At 43.3% G+C, this 20,983-nt stretch overlaps 1 protein-coding gene across 1 annotated transcript in view; it reads right to left on the minus strand.

The window, feature by feature from the left end:
• Positions 1–20,983, minus strand: part of THADA (THADA armadillo repeat containing) — an 870,089-nt gene that overhangs the window by 787,243 nt on the left and 61,863 nt on the right. The window contains exons 15-16 of the mRNA XM_089677843.1: positions 18,495–18,618; positions 14,500–14,651 (exon numbers count right to left, since the gene is read on the minus strand). Coding sequence (XP_089533969.1) covers positions 14,500–14,651; positions 18,495–18,618 — 276 coding nt within the window. The remainder of the gene's footprint in view (positions 1–14,499; positions 14,652–18,494; positions 18,619–20,983) is intronic.

Below are 20,983 nucleotides of genomic sequence, written 5' to 3' on the forward strand. Positions count from 1 at the left end.
AACAGTAACCGGGAGCCATTGGCTCTGCCTCCTCCTTGGCTGAGACAGCAAGCGGGAGCCATTGGCTCTGCCTCCTCCTTGGCTGGAACAGTAACCGGGAGCCATTGGCTCTGCCTCCTCCTTGGCTGAGACAGTAAGTGGGAGCCATTGGCTCTGCCTCCTCCTTGGCTGAGACAGTAAACGGGAGCCATTGACTCTGCCTCCTCCTTGGCTGAGACAGTAAGCGGGAGCCATTGGCTCTGTCTCCTCCTTGACTGAGACAGTAATCGGGAGCCATTGGCTCTGCCTCCTCCTTGGCTGAGACAGTAAGAGGGAGCCATTGGCTCTGTCTCCTCCTTGGCTGAGACAGTAAGCGGGAGCCATTGGCTTTGCCTCCTCCTTGGCTGAGACAGTAAGCGGGAGCCATTGGCTTTGCCTCCTCCTTGGCTGAGACAGTAAGCGGGAGCCATTGGCTTTGCCTCCTCCTTGACTGAGACAGTAAGCGGGAGCCATTGGCTTTGCCTCCTCCTTGACTGAGACAGTAAGCGGGAGCCATTGGCTCTGCCTCCTCCTTGACTGAGACAGCAAACGGGAGCCATTGGCTCCTGCTGCGGTCAATCACAGCCAGTAAGCCAATGAGGAGAGGGGACGGGACCAAGCTGTGGCTCCATGAGTGAATGGACACACGGAGCAGCGGTTAGCCCCATAGCAAGCTGCTTGCTGTTGGGGCACCCGACAGCAGGGAGGGGCAAGGAGAACCTGCGGGGAACCCTAGAAGAGGAGGATCCAGGCTGCTCTGTGCAAAACCACTGCACACAGAAGGTAAGTATAGACATGTTTGTTATTTTCCCCCCAAAAAATTAACCTTTAGAATCACTTTAAAACTCTATTGGGGCAGATGGCGAGACAGCCATCTTGGGCATGCTTAGGAAATTTTAGTTAGGATGTCTTTGGAGTGTAGGAGGAAACCAGAGTACCCACAGAAAACCCACTCCATGCAAATAGTGTCTTGACCTGGTGTTAAACCAAGGACCCTAGTACTGCAAGGCAGAAGTGCTAACCATTAAGTGGGCGATCTTTATAATTTTAGCAAACCAACCCCTGACTGTAGGTGATGAGTACACTTAAGCTCCATCCAGCCTTTGGACAAAACAAATAGTAATGAACACAGGGGTTCATTTGCTAATAAAGTGTATAGATTTTCATTTAGCAAAATAAATCTGTGTGATGCTGCAGCATTCCCACATCAGCTCTGAGCCCAAGAACGGTGCGATCACATGACCAGTATCTGTCACCACTCTCTCACTAGAGTACCAGCTGAAGCAGCCAGCTCCGACAATTGGAGTGGCTCTGCCTTGTCAGCTGATAGCTGGCAATAGCCCACTATCAGCTGACTCTGGAGGAGGACAAAAGTAAGTGCACTCTTGTGACCCACAAGCAAAGTATGGCCATAAAAGCTTTGACCATACTTCTCTTTGAAGAGGTGCTGTTTACCTAAAATCCCCTGTAGATAAGTTAGGCAGTCATCAGCTGAGCTCTTCTATAGACACTGAACGCTGGCGCCTGCTGGGCCTCTAAGCGGATTCTGATGCCCGGAGGCGGGGGGTTATGATCACGTGACTGCCGTGACTGGCTGTCACATGATCGAAAAGCTCCTGATTGCAAGAACCGACTGGGAGCTTTCCAATAGGTGCCGGTAACTGTGCCAGTAACACACAGGGCACGTGCTCTCGGCACAGGTTTGTTTACATTTTGGTAAGCAAAAATACGGCCTCTCGGTGTCAAAGTCCATCCACACTCTCAACGTGAAGAGGTTAAGCTGGCTATAGCTGGATCAATTTGGCAAGTTCAGGAAGGACCAGCCATATTTTGATCCATCTGTGGCCACTCCCACTTAACAGAAGTCAATGTAACAATTGACTTCTGTCGCATGGGCTTGTAAATTTTTTCTTGATCAGTGGCTAAAGCCGCTGATCAGTGTATTCTGACTGCAGAGAGTCCCTGCAAACTCACCTAACTATTCAAAGCAAACTCACCCATCCATCCGTGTCTCCATGCTTTATTTTGCTGGGAAATCACTTTGAAAAACACCCCCCTTGAATTTCTGGCCGTGGCCATCTTGAACAAGGACAAATGATTCTTCCCATAGCTCAGACATGCAGGCAGGAGGCTGTGCGTAGCTGAAAAAAAAAACCCTCCCACCCTCCTCCCTTCCTGAAGATTCCTGGGGTGTATGACATAATTTGCCTAGCCATGAAAACCAGGAAGTAACTGAAGAAATATAAAAAAAAAAAAAAAGATTCAAAGAAGTAAATATAATATACTTTCCTATTTACTACTGCTAACAGCATAAGGATTTAAAATAGTCAATGTTGATTGAGGGAGTGAAGTTCCACTTTGAGAGGGTGGCTACATTCGTTCTCCCATGTCCCACTGTATGTAGGAACATAGCCACCCTCTCCTGCTCAGTCCTGAGAAGAACTATGAATTATGGGATTTGTAGTGTGTACAGAGCTGAGTACATGACCCACAGCACTGCTCATTCCAGGCAAACAGAAATGAGTGGAAAAAGGAGAGGCTCACAGAGGGTGCCCCAAGGAGGCAGAAAAGCACAGCAAGAAACAATATCATGAAACATAGATTACAGGGCCATTAAGTAATGGAGGTGTATGGATTATTTTTTTGAGAATAAGTATAATGTTTTGTGTCACTTTAAGCCAGTTATAGTTAGATCTAAAGTTAATAAATGCCCTAGTCAAACAATATATACAGCCAGCACTGAATGTTTTTTTTTTTGTTTTTTTGGGGGTTTTTTTTTTTTTAGATATTTTCCTGAAAAGCCTAAAGGAAAATGGTTTTATTTGGATGACAAATGGTGTAGCTGGTCCATTTTCAGAAGTACTCACTTCACACCGCATTTGGAGGTAAAATGTGAACGTTTTAACCACTTCAGTTGTAATGAAATTCCAGGAACTGTGGGGTCATGCACCAGCGGTAACCATTAAGGGGAATTTGTGAGTCAGTGTGCTGGGAACAACAAAACAGACAGCTGATAAAATGCGAAAATGGGCAGGCCGACACGTCTGTCATCCAATGATGAAGTGGTTTTAGTCAGCATTTGGCTTATACATGCTCCTACAGAAAACATGGCTGAACCCAACTTCTACTGAAGCCAATACAGGATTTATCATTCAACTTTCCATTGCATCTTAGGGCTTTGATTTGATCTGTATTCCACACACCAGTAAGTTCTGTGTTATTTTGTATTTCTGTTACCATGACTGTAACAGATAATTTGCTATATTAGGCTATCTGCAGGAACTATTGAGAAACAATTCAATTTGTCCTTCGTTATGGAGTGTTGATGACTATTAATGTGATGTGTGCGTGTGTTTTAATTGTAAAGAAAAGTCTTCCAATCATATTAAAATCCAGACCTATTTTCAATGAACACTGGGAAAGTAGGGGTTAACAGGAAAGTAATAATGAGGGTCCAACTCAGTTAAAGTCCCTGCTTTGTATTACAGTTTATTTCTCTTTTCCCACAGTAAAAATAACAAGTTTAGGTCAACTTAATAAATCTAAAGCCAAAAATTATTTTTATTAGTTTCATAAGAAGGGGGTATTGATTAAACCCCTATTAGTTTTTTGTTTTGTCTGTGTTCCACTAGAGATATTTCCCTGGTACATAACAGGAGGAACTGCCCTCTTAACTAGTAGCCGACCGCAGATAGCCGAATGACGGCTGCACTGCGGCCGGCCAGTTCTGGGTGGACGTCATATGACGTCCTCCCAGAACGCGCTCTCCTGCGCGCCCCAGGGGGCGCGCACCCGGCGATCTCCGTGATCGCTGTGTCCTACGGACACAGCTGATCATGTGATGTGGTAAAAGGCCAATCACAGCGGCCTTTTACCACCTGATCAGCGGTGTCCAATGACACGCTGATCAGAGGGAAATGCAAGTGCCGGTTCTCGGCTGCACTTTCCTCACGCTGTCAGATCGTGAGGAAAGTACTGCCGAGAACCGGCAGTTGTGAGAGCGGGGATCGGCACCGATCATCAGGGCACTGATGATCAGTGCCCTGATGATCAGTGCCCAGCAGTGACACCCACAAGTTCCGCCCACCTGTGCCCAGCAGTGCGCCCACTAGCTCCGCCCACCTGTGCCCAGCAGTGCCCCCACCTGTGCCCAGCAGTGCCCCCACCTGTGCCCAGCAGTGCACCCACCTGTACCATCTGCAGTGCCACCTACCTGTGCCCAGACGTGCCACCTACCTGTGCCCAGCAGTGCCACCCACCTGTGCCCACCCACCTGTGCCCACCAGTGCCACCCACCTGTGCCCACCCACCAGTGCCGCCCACCAGTGCCACCCACCAGTGCAGCCCAGCAGTGCCACCCACCAGTGCAGCCCAGCAGTGCTGCCAGTCAGTGCCACCAGTCAGTGCCCAGGGGTTGTGCCAGTCAGTGCCCATCAGTGATGCCAGTCAGTGCCATCTATCAGTACCCATAATCAGTATCACCTATCAGTGCCGCCTATCAGTGCTGCATATTAGTGCCGCCTATCCGTGACACCTCATTAGTGCTGTCTATCAGTGCCGCCTATCCATGCCACCTCATTAGTACTGCCTATCAGTGCCCTTTAGTGCTGCCTATCAGTGCCCATCAGTGCCGCCTATCAGTACCCATCAGTGCTGCCTCATCAACGCACATCAGTGAAGGAGAAAAAATACCTGTTTGAAAAATTTTATAAAAGAAACAAAGAAACTTTTTTTTTTTTTCAAATTTTTTGCATTTTTTTTTATTTATAGCGCAAAAAGTAAAGCGCCCAGTAGCGATTAAATACCACCAAAAGAAAGCTCTATTTGTGAGAAAAAAATGATCAAAATTTCATATGGGTACAATGTTGCATGACCGCGCAATTGTCAATCAAAGTGCGGCAGCGCTGAAAGCTGAAAATTGGCCTGGTAAATAAGGGGGTATAAGTGCCTGGTAGGCAAGTGGTTAAAGGATAAGTTGACCTTTTAGAAAAATAAATAAATGCACTTTTTTTGCAGGTTAAAATAATAAATGCACTGTTTTTGAAGGTAAAAAATGTGCATTTATTATTTTTGTCTGCAGGAGCCTGTAAAGCATTGCAACAGAGATCAGCAGATCACTGGTGCCATGCAGGTCTCCTGCAGATCTGTCAGAATATCTGCTTGCTCGTACAGGATGTATGAGCAAGCAGATATACTGACGGGAAGAATCAATGTACTACCACGGCACTCTACAGTGCCATGGTAGTTCATTGAAGACTACAAGCTGACAGCCCCTAAGGCTGCCGGGAATTTTAGTCTCTCATTCACAAGATGCTGTGAATGAGTGACCCCGCACAGTCACGGTTTTCTTAAAAAGAGAGGAGAAGATCCCTGCTAGCTGTCAAAGCGGGGATCGGGGGCCAGTCAAATGGTAACATGTTACACCTTGAAAAGGTGAACTTATCATTTAAGATGACCATAGGTGATTCGAATCTTTGCCGGTTCAGCAGGGACTAGTCAAAATTTCAACCATACATGGGCTGGCTGGATGTATCCAGATAGCGTAACTTGGCTACAATTAGCCTGTTGGATTTTACATACGATTATTGTTAGCGGCTATTATAGCCGCTAGCAGTAATCACTGTGTTCTCCTGGTAGGGATGGCTCCCCCTGCCAGAACACAATGGCTCTACGGGAAAGATTTCCCCATCAACACTGACTGTATTGATGTGGTAATCGAGTGATTCACTCCATCTATGGCTGGCTTTAGATAGATGTCTATGGAACAGGTGTCACCTTTAGAAAATGTCCCCTCACCTTTTCTTCTAGTGACAGCTATAAAAAAATAATCAGAATTTGTACTTACGCCTTATTTTGGAATACAGTACAGGACACAAGACTGGCATTCATAGACCATGGGTTATACGCAGGCTACCTTCAGGTGATTAAACACTGATTATGGCCCATGGGGAGAGCGGATCGTTCTCTATTAATGGACAACAACGTGATGAACGCTGAGAGTGAGGCTTGGTTTAAATCCCTGAGTAAAGACAATATTGCTTCCCTTCTGGAGTGGATGGAAAGGGGTCATATTAATCGTATACAGATTAATGGTCAGAGGAAATATGGTGCCTTCCTGCAGATTGGGTTGGAGAACCTCCTCCACTTGGGACAGAAAAATTTACCAACGATCGCCCTCAAGAAATCTATGAAAATAGATGAATTCCACTTTTTCAGACTGTTGGAATATTGTATGAGTTTTGTCTTATTATGAACAAATTATACAAGTGAAAGCAAACACCTGAAAGACAGCATGTGCAATGTACTTCATGTATTCAGGGTTGGAGGTGCCGGGCTGGCTGGGGTGGCCTGGCTTGTCTGGGTGCTTGGCTGTTGATTAGCTTACTGTTAATTAGATCACTGTTAGCTGTACTGTTTGCACTGTTCAGGATAATGTGATCAAGCTCTTACCTAATCATTGTGGGATGTTTATCCCAATCTGTAATATTTATTTTTTGTTCATGTGGGGACTGCCCTATTTCTGAAGTGTATAGAAACCTGTATTTTATGTTCAATAAAATAGTTTCAGTTTTGCACCTAAGCTAGTGTCGCCTAGTCTTCGGTGTGATGCCCAGCTATAATACCTTGTTCCTGTGTGCCAGCGGTGAGGAAACAGTTCTCTGACGGAATCACCCAATCGAGGTGGCAGGCGGTCTGTAACACTTAATTGTCAAGGGTGTTGTGGTTTATTTTCATTTATATTTTTATTAATATATATTGTGAAGTACTACAAACTATTATTATTGGCTCTGTAACAACCAGTATGTCGGACTTTTACATGTTATTATCACCAGCAGCTGCAGCAGCTGGTAATAAACACTGTGTTCTCCCGGCAGGGACTGCTCCTCCTATCGGGAGAACACAATAGCTCCATGGGAGGGATTCCCCCATCAACTCGGAATGGGAATCGAGCGTGTCTATGGCCTGCATAACTGTACAGTACAGAACAAAGGACTCATTTCAAGTACCATGAGACATACCCAAGCACTAAACTGAGGTGTAATCAACAACATCTGCAACCGGAACTGCCAAAGGGCCCACAAGAAAACAAGGGTTAAAGAACCCAAAACAAAACACTCAAATAACAGCTTGAAGCACTTTGTGGTGGAAGCTCACATCAGTTGAGGCCTGAACATTCACCTGGTAGAACTTACAGAGCATGTGAATAGAGGACCAGGTGGTGGCCTTTCAAATCTGGGAAACAGATGTTTCATACTGAAAAGCCCAAGAGACAACAGTCCTGATGGCATGGGCTCTTGATAGGAAAAGGAGGAACACTGTCTCTAAGGGTGTGGGCTCTGGAAAGAGGTTGCCTGATCCAACTGGCAATGGTGGAGCAGGAAGCAAGATGCCCTTTACAAGGGCCCACAGGCAGAACAAAAAGATTTGGGGGTTGAGTAGCTAAAGGCAAATAGACTGTTCACTCTGCAAGTGCAATTGAACTCTGCAAGGGATCTGCTTCAGAGCTTAGTAAATGAGGTGAAGCTTCACTTTACAAAGAATACCAAATTGCATGCAAGGAAAAACAGCATTTTTGCTTTGACACATTGGATGACAGATGTCCGCAGAGCTTCCCCTTATTTACTAATCTCTGGAGCAAATTCTCTTGCAGAGTGCAACTGCACTTTTAAAGTGAACAGTCCATTTGCCTTTAGAAAATCAACCCCACCGTCTTGTGAACAGAAGCTGTGGCTGTCAGGTCAGACCCTGACAGACCCTCACATCCATGCAATGTGGGGCTAGTTCCTTGTAATGTTTTGGTGCAGGACAGAGGGAAGGAAGGACAATAAACTCATTAAAGTGGAAAGAAGATACCAACATAGGCATAAAGATGTTTCGGTCTTAAAACCAGCTTATCCTTCTGCAAAACAGAAAAGGGTTCTTTACAAAAAAGAGCTGCCAACTCGAAAATACAGATAACAAAAGTCTTGATTAGGGATTCAAGGCAAGAGGTTTATGGAATAAAATGGATAAAGCAGAAACTTGCTTGGCTAGATGCTGGTCAAGGCCAGACTGAGGAAAGTCCAAAATACAAGTGATAGGACATTAACTTTCTATCCAAAGTAAGCATTCAATGTGCAAGGGTAAAACTTGTGGGGGTTGGATTTTCTTGTTCTCAGTAATGAGTGGGAATGGCAGAGTCCTTTAAGATTTGTGTTGCAACAGCTATTCCTTTAAAGCCAGCGACTGAGAAGCAGGATGAAATGGGGGCTTAGGCTAGTAAATCTGGTTTGCTTGAAAGAGTCCAAGAAATGTGAGTGTGTCTGTGTGCCACATCCTTCTGGGCCAATGTGCTGCAATGAGAATCACCATAACCCTTTCCACCTGTATCTTGCATAACAGTTGAGAGAGGACCTTCACTACGGGGAAGTCATAAACCAGCTTTACATTAGTCCAAGGAATCACCAGAGCATCTAATGCAAAGGCTAGAGGAACCTTGGTCTTGGCCAGAAATTTGTTCAGCTTGTTGCTGAACCTGGAGGCCAACTATTTTGAAAGATCCCTGGGTGCAAAGATCACGTACTTGGGTCTAGGCATTGATGGCTTAGGAAGTCCGCCTACCATCTGTCCAATCCAAGGATGTGGACAGTCAAGAAAACTGGACTGTGAGTTTCCACCCATGAGAGTATCAAACGTAATTCTTTTAGTGCAGCTTGACTTCTGGCTCCCTCTTGATGGTTTATGTATGCCACTGCTCTGGCATTGTCTAACAGTACTCTGACTGGGTGACCTTGTAGAAGGGAGGTCCAGTGTAGCTGAAGTTAATCTGATAGCATTGGTTCCATAATATTAAAGGAAAGTGTTCGGTTCCTGTGTAGACCATGTCCCCTGGACAGTCAGGAATTTGTAAACTCAATCCAAGCATGTAAGACTGACATCTGTAGTGACCACCTTTCAGAGCATGTGAAGAAAAGACTTTCCCAAATCCAGGGCAGGACTGGAGATCCACCATGTTAAGGAGAGCTTGATAGAAGCACTGGGCGATCCAAGGTTTGTTTTTACATGCTATAGATTGTAAGTATGTTGGACTGAAGAGGTCTAGAGTGAAAGGGAACTGCCTCAAAGGAAGCTGCCATCAAGCCCAGAAGTGAAATGAAAGGTGCTGTTTTGACCTGAAAATCTTTTTATGGAACCTTAAGGAAGCAACTTTCTCTTGAGGGACGAATAAGCAGATTTGATGTGCCCAATATCAGACCCAGGTACTCCAGACGATTTAAAGGCTGGACAGCAGACTTTGGAAAGCTGATTATCTAGCCAAGGGTTTGAAGGAACTAAATCCTTCTTTTGACACTGACAGACAAGATTGTAGCTGAAGAGTTGTTTCTGTAGGAAGTCATCCAGGTAACCTGTGACATGAATGCCCTGGAGTCTCAGAAGAGCCAGAAGCAGGGAGTACCTCCCTTGGTGATATTAATAAATTTGTCAAGAAACTCTTAAATAGGTGTTCACTGCCAGAAGGCATGCATAAAAGATGCTTCTTACAAGCAGTTTTAGCAGACCAATCTTTTAACCACAAAATCCTGTTTTTTTGTATATTTTATTGTACCTTTTTTGTATATTTTTTGTTTTGAGTGGCCTAGCATTGACTCTAGGCTGCTTATTTTGGCTGTTGAGTATTTTGCAATTATGTGCGTAATTGGCAGATTTGCGGGCAGAGTCTGTGTTCCTACCACTATTTATTTTTGAGGTTCCATGCCAAATTTTGGGTTATGACTATAGCTGTGTCAGCTAAAACGCGTCAACCTACTGTATTTGTGATTAATTACCTGTGGTCTTTATAAAAAACAAACATTTTAGAGCAGTGGCGGCAGTGTGGATTGTCTTCCTTACTACAAAATCCTGTGCACATTCACAGAGATAAGGGACACACTTTCGTCTTGTCAAGTCAGCAACAGTCTGGCAAATCGACATGGCAGCAACTATCTGCAGTGCAGTCAATCTATGTATGTTGTTGGAAAACTCCTTCTTGGCTTACCCAGCTTTCTAATGTCCATAGTGCCCTTTTTAGGCTGTGAAGTCAGGTGCAGCTAGGCAAAGACTAGTGAGCATCACATCAATGCGCGTGTCCACAGTAGAGAGAATTTGGTGCATAGCTGTAGCTTGTACCTCATAATATGCAGGGGAAGGGAAATTCTCTGAGGTCTCTGCTACGCAATCAGGATCCATAAAACTTTCCTCCATAACATTTTCAGGTAAAAGGTGGTTTGCTCTCTGAATCCTGAACAGGTCCAGGGAGTATAGAGAATGTGCAGCGTCTCTAGCCTTGGGAAGCTAAAGATTGTAAAAGTGCAGTTTTCCAAAGAATTCAGAATCAGTGGCATTTGCAGTTTCAATATGTCAAACAGGCTTCATGGTATGTGCCGAGAGGGATCTAGAGTCAGATAAAGAGGAGTGGTGTCAGAATAGGATATTTATCCAGAACAAGAGAACAGCTATGACCCTGAGGGGTGGTTTGAGATTCTTGCAGGCTGTCTGCAGAACATATAATTTCCGGCCTGTTGTACCAGCTCTCTTGCATTTGTGATCCGCCATTGCTAAGTGAGGGGATTCCCAGTGGGTTACTCATGGAATGGACATTCCAATCAGTGGGGTTTTGCATGTTCGGATACAGGAGCTGCAATTACCCAGGCGCTGGCCATACACCTTTGGTTATGTCTCTGTAGCAGATGGCAGTACAAATACAGCAATATACTGTGTGCATATTCGGCAGGAAAGGCATGCGGGAATGTGTCATCCAGGAGGCGTGACACAGTAACCTCATTGTCCTGAAACTAAGTCTAGATAGGAGGAGGGAAATCACCAATTTTAAATTGCTCACGCCAAGAAACAGAAAAAATATGGTAAGGGTTACCACAATAAATGAATACCTCCAAAATCCTCTGACTAATAACTGCATAGTCTGCTATGCACTGCAGACTGTGTTATTAAAAGCCGAAGACCAGCATCAATATACAGGGAAACCCTTATTTATGACACTGAACCAAAGAAATGGACCATGGCCCTGGTCCTGTATGGCTAACATTCCAAGGTGGGTATCTAACACAGGACCAAGTGCTCAAGTAAACATTACAGGCCAGCACCACATAGTGAGGTCCAGGTATGGTCCCCAAATGTACGAGGAAAATCAATCCTGAAACTGGCAAGTAGCCAAAAGCAGTAAGCAATCAAATCTTAGTAGAAGCTTCAGAGAAAAAAAACTGAACGGTTTTAACCACTTCAGCTCCGCTAATTAGCACTGTGCTACTTTAACTGGTAATTGCGCGGTCATGTAACACTGTACCCTAACAAAGTCTATTTTTTTTTCATACAAATAGAGTTTGTTTTGGTGGTATTTGATCATTACTGGCCTTTTTTTTTATTTTTTACCATATAAAAGAAAAAGACAGAAAAATGTGATAAAACTGCTATAAATCATATCCAAAAAAATTATTATTTACTACACACCCACCTTGAAATGTAGTCCAAAATACATCAAGGGGGTGAATAAGGGTCAGGAGGGCAGTATTTTCAACAAAAAATAAAAATCAAGAACACGAGGACATGACCATAAACTAACTGGAGGAAAGTTCAAAATCTCAGCAAGTATTATTTTACTGAAAGAGTAGTTGATGCATGGAATAAACATCCAGCAGAGGTAGTGGGAGAGTCAACAGTAAATAGCTTCAAACATGCTGTGGACATGCATAGATCTATACTCAGACAAAAAAGTTAACTCCCCCCCCCCCCAGAAAAAACAAAAACCCATCCACCTCCGCCTTCCCCAAAAAAATAAAACACAAAAAAACAATGGCAGGCTCCATGGACTGCTCGGTCTTTTTCTGCCATAACTTCTATGTTTCTAAAAAAAACATTATTCATAAATTTAATCCAAAAAAAGCGCAATAAGTGTATATTGATTGGTTTGTGTGAATGTTATAGTGTCTAAAAACTATGGTATATGTACTGAAATTTGTATTTATATTTTTTTTTATACTAGTTACACGATTTCTGTACTAATGACACTGACTGCGAAGAGGTTAACATCTCAGGGTAATCAAGGTGTGTAAGTGTGTGCCTAACAAGTGTTAATGTATTTATTATGTGCTGCCTTTCTACTAAAAATCTCTTTGTTCCTTTTCCCTGCTTTGCATGAAGAAGAAACAAAGATTGGACAACACAGGGCTCTTGGCTGTGATTGGACACAAATGATCACAGGTCCCGGTCACAGATCATTGGGTGGGACCTGCTGCAAAAAATCCCACTGTGTCTAATCATAATGGGAGTCGTCGGGTGGAGTCACGTGAGCCCTGTATCTGGAAAAGGCCAGTGACGTACCTGTATGCAATACAATGCGGGCGGGCAATCCTGAAGTGGATAAAAGAAAAATACTTCTCCAGAGGAGAAGAGGTCTATCACGTAAGGACATTAGCAAATAACTGGAGTCTCACAGAATGGGTAGGTTTATGTGAATATGCTCTTGGAATGGCCCTAGCAATTTTGACATTTTCCGGTTATCAGAAGGTAGCATGCAGATAAACCATAATTTATGAATACAAGTCCTGTACTGTTCTATTAAAATATTTAGGCTTTTTAATCACTTTTAGTCCTGGTAACAATAGAATTTATAGTGAGAATGCATTTCTATTCAATGGAGGCACAGACAGCAATAAAAATAATGTAAAAAGTCCCCCTGCGCTGCTATGAAACTTAAATTATGATGCTGCTCACACCCAATCCCCTACCTATGTGCGGACAATACAATAGGTACTGCATGCCCTCTGGTGTACCAAGATGGCGCCCTACCAGAAGTACGTCACAACGCCCATGCTTAGTGGTGTAAGAAGCCTGATTGAATCTTTATACATGTGAGTTTACACTTGGCGTTTTTGCATGGTTTTTCAATAAAATACAGTGTTGCACTATGGGAGATCTGTTTTTTATCATTTTATGGAACTAATATGGTGATAATGTGTGGGCACACATACAGTTGCCTGTGTATGGAGGAGTGATTTACATTGAAAGAGATTACCAGTAAGGGGCAGTGGAACCTGAGTGGCCTGGATATTTGTTACAGGATCCGGGGAGATCCAAAAGGCGTGTTGACCCCTGGGGGTCGCATCAAGGAAGTGATGGGGCATGCCTGCCATCTAGGATTCATACGCACCGTTTGCACCAGCACTGGAGCACTTTAACGAAGAAAAGGCACTACTACACATCAATTGTTATTGATTATCTTTCATTGTTTGGACACTTGGTTATTGATATATATGTTATTATAGTTTGTGTGAATTTTTACACTGGTCACTTGTATTACTTGGTATATATCCCTGTATAGGGATTCAATTTTATATATATCACTTAGTATTGTTTTGGGGTTGGTCCCATTTGCGACAGGTTGTTGTCACCTATAAGATCCCTGGATAGGACCCTATTAATATTGCACAGTTTGATACAAACATCATGTATAAGACACTTTAAAGATCCTGTAGGATCTAACACAATATTTATTAATATTGTATGTTTTATTTTTACATTTATATTTTGCACTTTATTTATCACATTACTGTATTGTTATTTATGATTTATTGCCACACCATTTTTGTATATTTCACAGACAGCAATAAAGACCTCAATTAAAAGAAACAGTCACCACACCTCCCATGTACCTTAAACATTTAATGAGGTCAAATAAAAAAAGATAAGACATCACATTATATCCACAGTTTCAGGGCCACGAGGGACTCCTTTTTTGCAAGACCCCTTCTTCTAGATGATAAAAAGGGCCCTAAAACATTGGTGGATACTATGTGCTCTTTTTTATTTCAACACACATGGTGTGCTGGCTATTTCTTGTAATTGAGGTTTGTTTGTTGCTGTACATGGATGGAATCACACAAATCATTCCTTTCTGCCCCATTTAGATATCTGTGCTTCAAGAATCTCTGGTGTATAGCACAGTTATAGCCATATTTACCCATAAGCAGAGACTGAGCTATATGCTTTTCCCTCTAGTCTAATCACTAAATCAGGCTGAAGGCCTCTAAATCCATAACTGCCCAGCCATGTCTTCCAAAAGTATAGGATTGGGGAGCTAGAGGGGCTGGGAGTTGATTTGGAAACAGGCCACCTCTTAAGATCCCAGTGTTTAAGGTTGGGGTCAGGTTCAACCCTCTAGCATCCAATCAAAATCAACTTTTTTTGTTAAGGGTAAACATATTCTTTAAATGCTTCACTGCATTACCAAAATTATTGGCATGCTGGTGTTCATAAAAACTTTACAAGTTTATGACTTTTCTATGTTTTCTTCCTCTCGATCATAGATTTTAATCTTCATCCTTGCTGAAACGGTCAAATAACTCTTCATCCCCCTGAAGCTAGTGCTTCATAGAAATAGCAGAATCTCTCACTGATTGTGTTGCCAGCATGGAGCACTTTTTTTTTTTGCATTCTGGTCATAATTACCTGGAGGCCCAGAACAGATGGGGGCAGCTTTCTCAGAAGTTCAAAGGCAAGGAGTTTCACTTCCTCAAAGGTGTTACTGAAGCACTCTAGGAGAGCGTGCACATTGTTACCGCTGACCGACTGAGCGAACTGAAATACGCTCTGACAAGAGCCTGTGAAAAGACATCATTAGTAGGAAAGAAATCTCACTAATAGGTTTCTGCTTCACAAAACAAAGCTCGTTAAGCTTTACTGCTCCCAATAAAGGAACACGGAGACCTGCACATGTGAATTACCAAGTGCAGATGTAGCCCTGGCTTCCAGATACATTTAAAAGAAAAGCCATATTAAATGCAGATGTTTTCGTTTCCGCACTTCAGGTCATTGTTGTACAGAGGAGATCCCAACAAGACTGAATGAGCCCAGATACAAACACACAAGTTGGTATATTGGCAGAGCAAGAGAAAAAAAATCAAAGAAAAATTAGGTCAGGGCTGTACCTTTCAAGGAACCAGGTAGCAGATAAAATTCCAGCTGCTGTTCTGTTTTTTGTTTGTTTTTTTAGACCCATTTCCCACTGATGTGCTTTTGCCACTCTGGAACGCACCTTTTTTTAGAGGGACAAAAGCGCATCAAAATTATTTCACTTTAAATCCTATGAGACTTTTCACATTGCTGCGCTGCGTTTGTGCTACAGTTTGAAAAGTCCTGTATGCTGCATCTTTGGTGTGCTTTTCCAAAAGCATACCAAAGATGCACCTTCCATTGAAGTCAATGGGAACCTCACCAAAATACACCAAAAACTCAGCAAAAACACCCAGGGCGCAGTTTTGGGATACATAGCATCCTTAACAACCAGTGAATAGTTGACTGTTAAGGAGCCGGCACATGCTGGCTTTCTTAACAGTCAGGAAATAGTTAAAATATGCCCCCCCCCCACCCTCCTGGAAGTCACCCTATCCCCCTCTGGGGTGGAATGGGAGTTCTGGAATTTTTATTAGCCCTCCAGTCCTATTGCCCCCTCTCCTCCCTCACATCTAATGTTCCCAGCTGTCCCACTGTCTCTCTGCCTCCTCCCCCCTCCAGTGGTAGCGTTGCTCCTGCACAGGAGGAGCTGGAGCATGCGGACCACCAAGGGGAAGGCATCATCACTGGTTGTTAAGAAATCCAGAGGCTTCCAGTTCCTTAACCACCCACCGGCATCCTCAACAACCAACCAAGTTGTTAAGGATCCAGCACCCGCCGGCATCCTTAACAACCAATGAATAACCAGTTGTTAAGGAGCCAGCACCCAACGCTGTCCTTAACAACCATCTATTCACGCAGGGGCGCCATAATGCAACACATTTAAAAACTATGCAATACATAATGCGTTTCAGAAGCACTGCAGTGTGCACTGTGAAAGCAGCCATAGGCTTTTGTCAATGGAGGCACTTTTCCCATGCATCAGCGAAGAGAAGGACTCTTTACTGTTCTCTGACTTCTAGTTTGCATGCCAACGTCAAGGCTGTGACATCACTAGTAGGGCAGAAAAGCTTCATTTTAAAATCCCCAGTATTATCAATTTTCTGTCCAGGGCAACAATCGTGAACTACAATGAGGAACAGAGCTGTAGCCAAAGAATGTTCTCCAAAATGAGCACTCGAGTTGTGTTTAATGATGCCCCATGAGAACACAAAGGGAAAAAAATGGGCATTAAAAACTTCAAGAGCCTGTGCAACATAAGAGACATTAACGATATAATTTTTATAAAGTGTATCATTTAATTGCCCTACACTAACAGCACCTCTGGAAACTGGAGCTCTCCTTTAAAGTGTATCTTGAGGCAAGAAAAATATACACAGTACATCTATGCAATAAAATCACATTTCCCCATGTTTTAATTCTCATTCAGAAGATAGATTAGTGTCGTCCATTGTGCAGAGCCACTGGCAGATGTGGATGTATCCACCTCAGAGCTACGTGCAGGGAGCCCAAAGACGTGGATGCACATGCAGTGCCGACACAGACAGAATCGCATGTCAAAATTTAATATACAGGAAAGAGCAGATGCACAGATCTGAACGCAGTGGCTCTGCACAGAGGATGGCACTAAACTAGCTCTTAGCTTTTTAAAGCCCATATCTGAGCAAAACAGAAAGCCTTAATCCGAAGTCCATGTTCCATAAGGAAGTGTTCATGTCATACATGCAACAATGCAGACACCTGAATAAGGACCCTGCCTTCTGTGCATAGAAGGAATCGGGACTGGAAAGTTTTTAGGTGAGAACTTTTTGGAGGGTTTTTTGTATCTTTAAAAATGCTGCCAGTATAAAAAAAAACCTGTTGATTTGCCAAAAATTCAGTATGCTTCTCACTTCCTGTTTAGGCAGACAACACAGCACCTCTTCTGAACTGAAAATCCAAACAGTTTTGTCAGCCTGCTGAACTACAGAACTCCACCTATTCCCAACAAAGCTGCTGCTTTGACTTCCATGATCCTGTCTACACAGTGGGATTGATTTACTAAAACTGGGGAGTGAAACATCTGGTGCAGCTCTGCACAGAAACCAATCAGCTTCCATTTTTTTTGTCAATGCTTAATTGAACAAGCTGAATTTAGAAGTGGATTGGCTACCATGCAGAGCTGCACCAGATTTCCCATTCTCCAGTTTTAGCAAATCAACCCCACTGTGTGTAGGAAAAAGGGCTCTTAGGAGACGTAGTTCTGGGGGCAAGCCTACATCAACAGAAACAGAGCTGCAAGCTACTGTCCCTGCAAAAAATTTACAAACATTGTAATGACATCACAGGGGAAGGAGGGAGGGTGAGTAAAAGCAGATTTCTCATTACAATAACAAGGAAACAGATCATGCTGGGACAAAGAGGGAGGTTTAGGGCCAAGTTTTTGTAATGCCTGGAGATATACTATAAGTCATCTTCCAAAATTATGCCAGTTAGTGTAAAATATTTATATACAGAGTTCACTAAATTAATTTGTGAGGCAATTAAAATAATTTTTGAGGATAAAAATAAAAGAGCTTTTTTTGACATCCTGATTTTTGCTCCACAATCTGACACATTATGCCATGGAATAAGCTGGTATCTAGTGAAATCAGAACGCTCATTCTGCATTCAGCTCAGCCACTCACTAGGTGGTGAAAATCAGAATTATGGTGACAGAACCACAGACTTCACCTTTTTAAAAACAAGTCAACAATGCCCATATTTCTATAGAAGCGGTAATCAAGCGCTGGGAACAACAATATATAAGCTGCTAGCATAAAAGGCAACCTCTAAAACCCAATATAAGAAACACACCAATCCAGGTCCCCTCCGAGGAAGTGTAAGGACACAAAACGCGTTAGGGAGGTGCCCCTGACTACTGTGCATACACTGCAAGGCCATCCTGAATGACACCCGGCGGCCATATTGGATCCGGATGTAAGTTTGTGTTTTAATCTGTATATGCTGGATTTTTGTGAATTAAAGACCTACTGCACTATTGGAAGCTTTCTCTGGGCTCATCATTTCCTTGGGAGCCCGTTTTTGAAGGTTCTCTGTGACCTGGATTGGTGTGTGATCCTCCCCCTGGTGGCTGTGATTGGCATATTTGAAGACTAGAGGGTATACCTAGATGGATGACACCTAGTGGCCTACACGCTGACGACACCTATCCTTATGATTTTACACATCCAGAGCACCAGGAGCAGGTCTTATTTGCTCCATGCGCATTAAGCGCGCTATCTGGTTAGTGCAATATTTGTCCATCTTCACGAGCACAAGAGTCACAGATTTTCCTCTATTGCGGATTTATGAACGAATGCCCATATTTCTATCCTCATAAATTCAATTTATACCAAAGTCTAAAAAAAATTTTTTTTTTTTGGGGGGGGTTTGGCATAATTCCTCATCTTGAACATCACCTTTTTAAAAACAAGTCAACAATGCCCATATTTCTATCCTCATAAGTTTAATTTATACCAAAAATATATTCTTTTTTTCCTGGGGGGGGGGGATTTGGCATAATTCCTCACCTTGAACATTAGGAAATATCTCTGCAATGGATCCTAAAATTGTCAAGACTGAAAACCTCGTAGGATGCGATGAACCAGGAAACAGAGACTCAAAAAGATAACTTGTTATAGATGACATGAATTCCTGGAAAACAAGAGAGGAATAAAATTCCTCTGTAAGTACACTGGAGTGTGGGAAAGAACATACAGATACTGATAGGCAGACAGCTAACAAGTTCTCAAACATTGCATACCACACCAGAAGCTGACACTTGTACACAACATAACATTCAAACTTCTTACCAGCTGAACCCTTTGGATCTTCAAGACAGACAATAATTGTGATAAGGAGGTTGTATTAAGCAGGGTATACATGGACAGATCCTCGCATCCATACAAGAAATGCAGATGAAGGGATCTCCCCTGCTGCGCTATTGTATTCTGATCTCCCCCCTTAAGAATACACAGATCAGTGCTGCAGACATTGGCTGCAAGCGCTGATAAAAAGCTGGTTTTCCAGAATGACCGTTCAATATAAGGCGGTCGTTAGACCAGTTTCTGTTGAACAGACAGAGGAACACATACACTGAAATTCATCTAGCTCCTGCTGAACCGGCTAGTTTTCAGTCCGTGTAAACCCAGGTTTACATACATGTTTGGGAATCGCTTATCACATTACATGTTTTATTGAGTAAAAATGAACAGTTAACCACTTGCCTACAGGGCACTTATACTCCCTTCGTGCCCAGGCCAAATTTTCAGCTTTCAGCGGTCGCACTTTGAATGACAAGTACGTGGTCATGCAACACTGTACCCATATGAAATTTTTTAAATTTTGTTCACACAAATAGAGCTTTCTTTTGGTGGTATTTAACCGCCACTAGGTGTTTTATTTTTGCCTTGAAAAAATAAAGTTGTTCTTTGTTTCTATTATAAAATTTTGCAAACAGGTAATTTTTCTCCTTCACTGATGTGCATTGATGAGGCTGCACTGATAGGCAGCACTGATGATGCTGAACTGATGGACACTGAAGGGCAGCATTGCTGGGTGGCACTGCTGGGCGGCACTAATCATCACTGTCCTAATAATCAGTGTCGATCTGTTGTCTAACAATTGCCGGTTATCGGCAGTACTTTCCTCACGCTGTGATAGCGTGAGGAAAGTGCTACCGATAACCAGCAACTGTATTTACACTGTGAACTGCTGTGTCATTGTAAGTCACAGCGATCACAGAGATGGCCGGGATATGCGTCGCTGGGATATGATGCCATATGACGCCCTCCCGGAACTGGACAACCACACCGTAGCTGTCATTCGGCTATAGCGCAGTTGCCAAGTGGTTAAAGCCCATCTCTAGTAAACGTAAACATTCTTCCTAGCAGTACGGCTGTGTCTGCACTACAAGGGTTAATTACTCATCTAGTGAGACCGTAATGGCACTTTTACTAATCCAATCCATTGCTTCCCTGGCTGTTGGCACTCCCCATGCTCCTGCATTGGACTGCCAGAGTGCAGGGAAGAAGAAGCTGCAGGAACCAGTTTAGCAGCATAGAAGTACCTGCGAGAGTGGAGGATCAGGAAAATGAAACAGCGATCTAAATCCCCTAGATAGAAACAAGCAGTAATCCCTTGCAGTGCAAGTACAAGCTCACTGCACCAGAGAATTGTTAACTTTCCTGGAGACAAGCTTTAAAGATGATCTCCAGGTATGGATATTTTGGACAGTAACATTGGTCCAGCTTGGACTATCCCTGTAGAATAACCTTTCTCAACTTTTTCCACCCAGAGGAACCCTTGAAATAACTTTCTGGTCAACGGGAACCTTTGCTAAAATTTACTATATCTACAACTCACAATACATTAGTGTATTAGTGTGATGGTCAGAGGGAAGAATGCTCCTTACACTTGTGGTCATTGGGAGGAATTACCCCCTTACAGATAACTTAAAATATCAATGGTGTCAGTGGGAACTTATCTGAGATGCAGAAATTTCTCAATGCTCAAGGAACCCCTAGCAACTTCTAGGGCAGCGGTTCTCAACCTGTGGGTCGCGACCCCTTTGGGGGTCAAATGACCCTTTCACAGGGGTCGCCTAAGACCATCGGAAAACATATTTCAGATGGTCTTAGGAACCGAGACACCGCTCCTCTATCCGTCTCCAGGCGGGTCCGCCCACATGCAGATACGCCCACATACGAGTACCCGACGTGATGACATCATCGCACCAACCCCATCACATACACCCCGTACAAGTAGAGGTGTATGTGACAGGGTTGGCGCCATAATTATTATTATTATACAGTTTTTATATAGCTCTAAAAGGTTTGCTCAGCGCTGTACATGATAGTGGGGGACAGAACATGAGACAATACAGTAACAAAACAAAACACGAGGGGGTCAAAGGCCCTGCTCTTTCCATAATGTACTTATGTGGACCAGTCACACATGTGTAAAGAGCAGCTACTGTGTAGAAAGCAGCTGCTGTGTTTGAAAGCAGCTACTCTGTTAA

This window comes from Staurois parvus, unplaced genomic scaffold (genome assembly GCF_062004578.1).
Source record: "Staurois parvus isolate SC_StPar_1 unplaced genomic scaffold, SC_StPar_1.0 ptg000192l, whole genome shotgun sequence".
NCBI lineage: Eukaryota > Metazoa > Chordata > Amphibia > Anura > Ranidae > Staurois > Staurois parvus.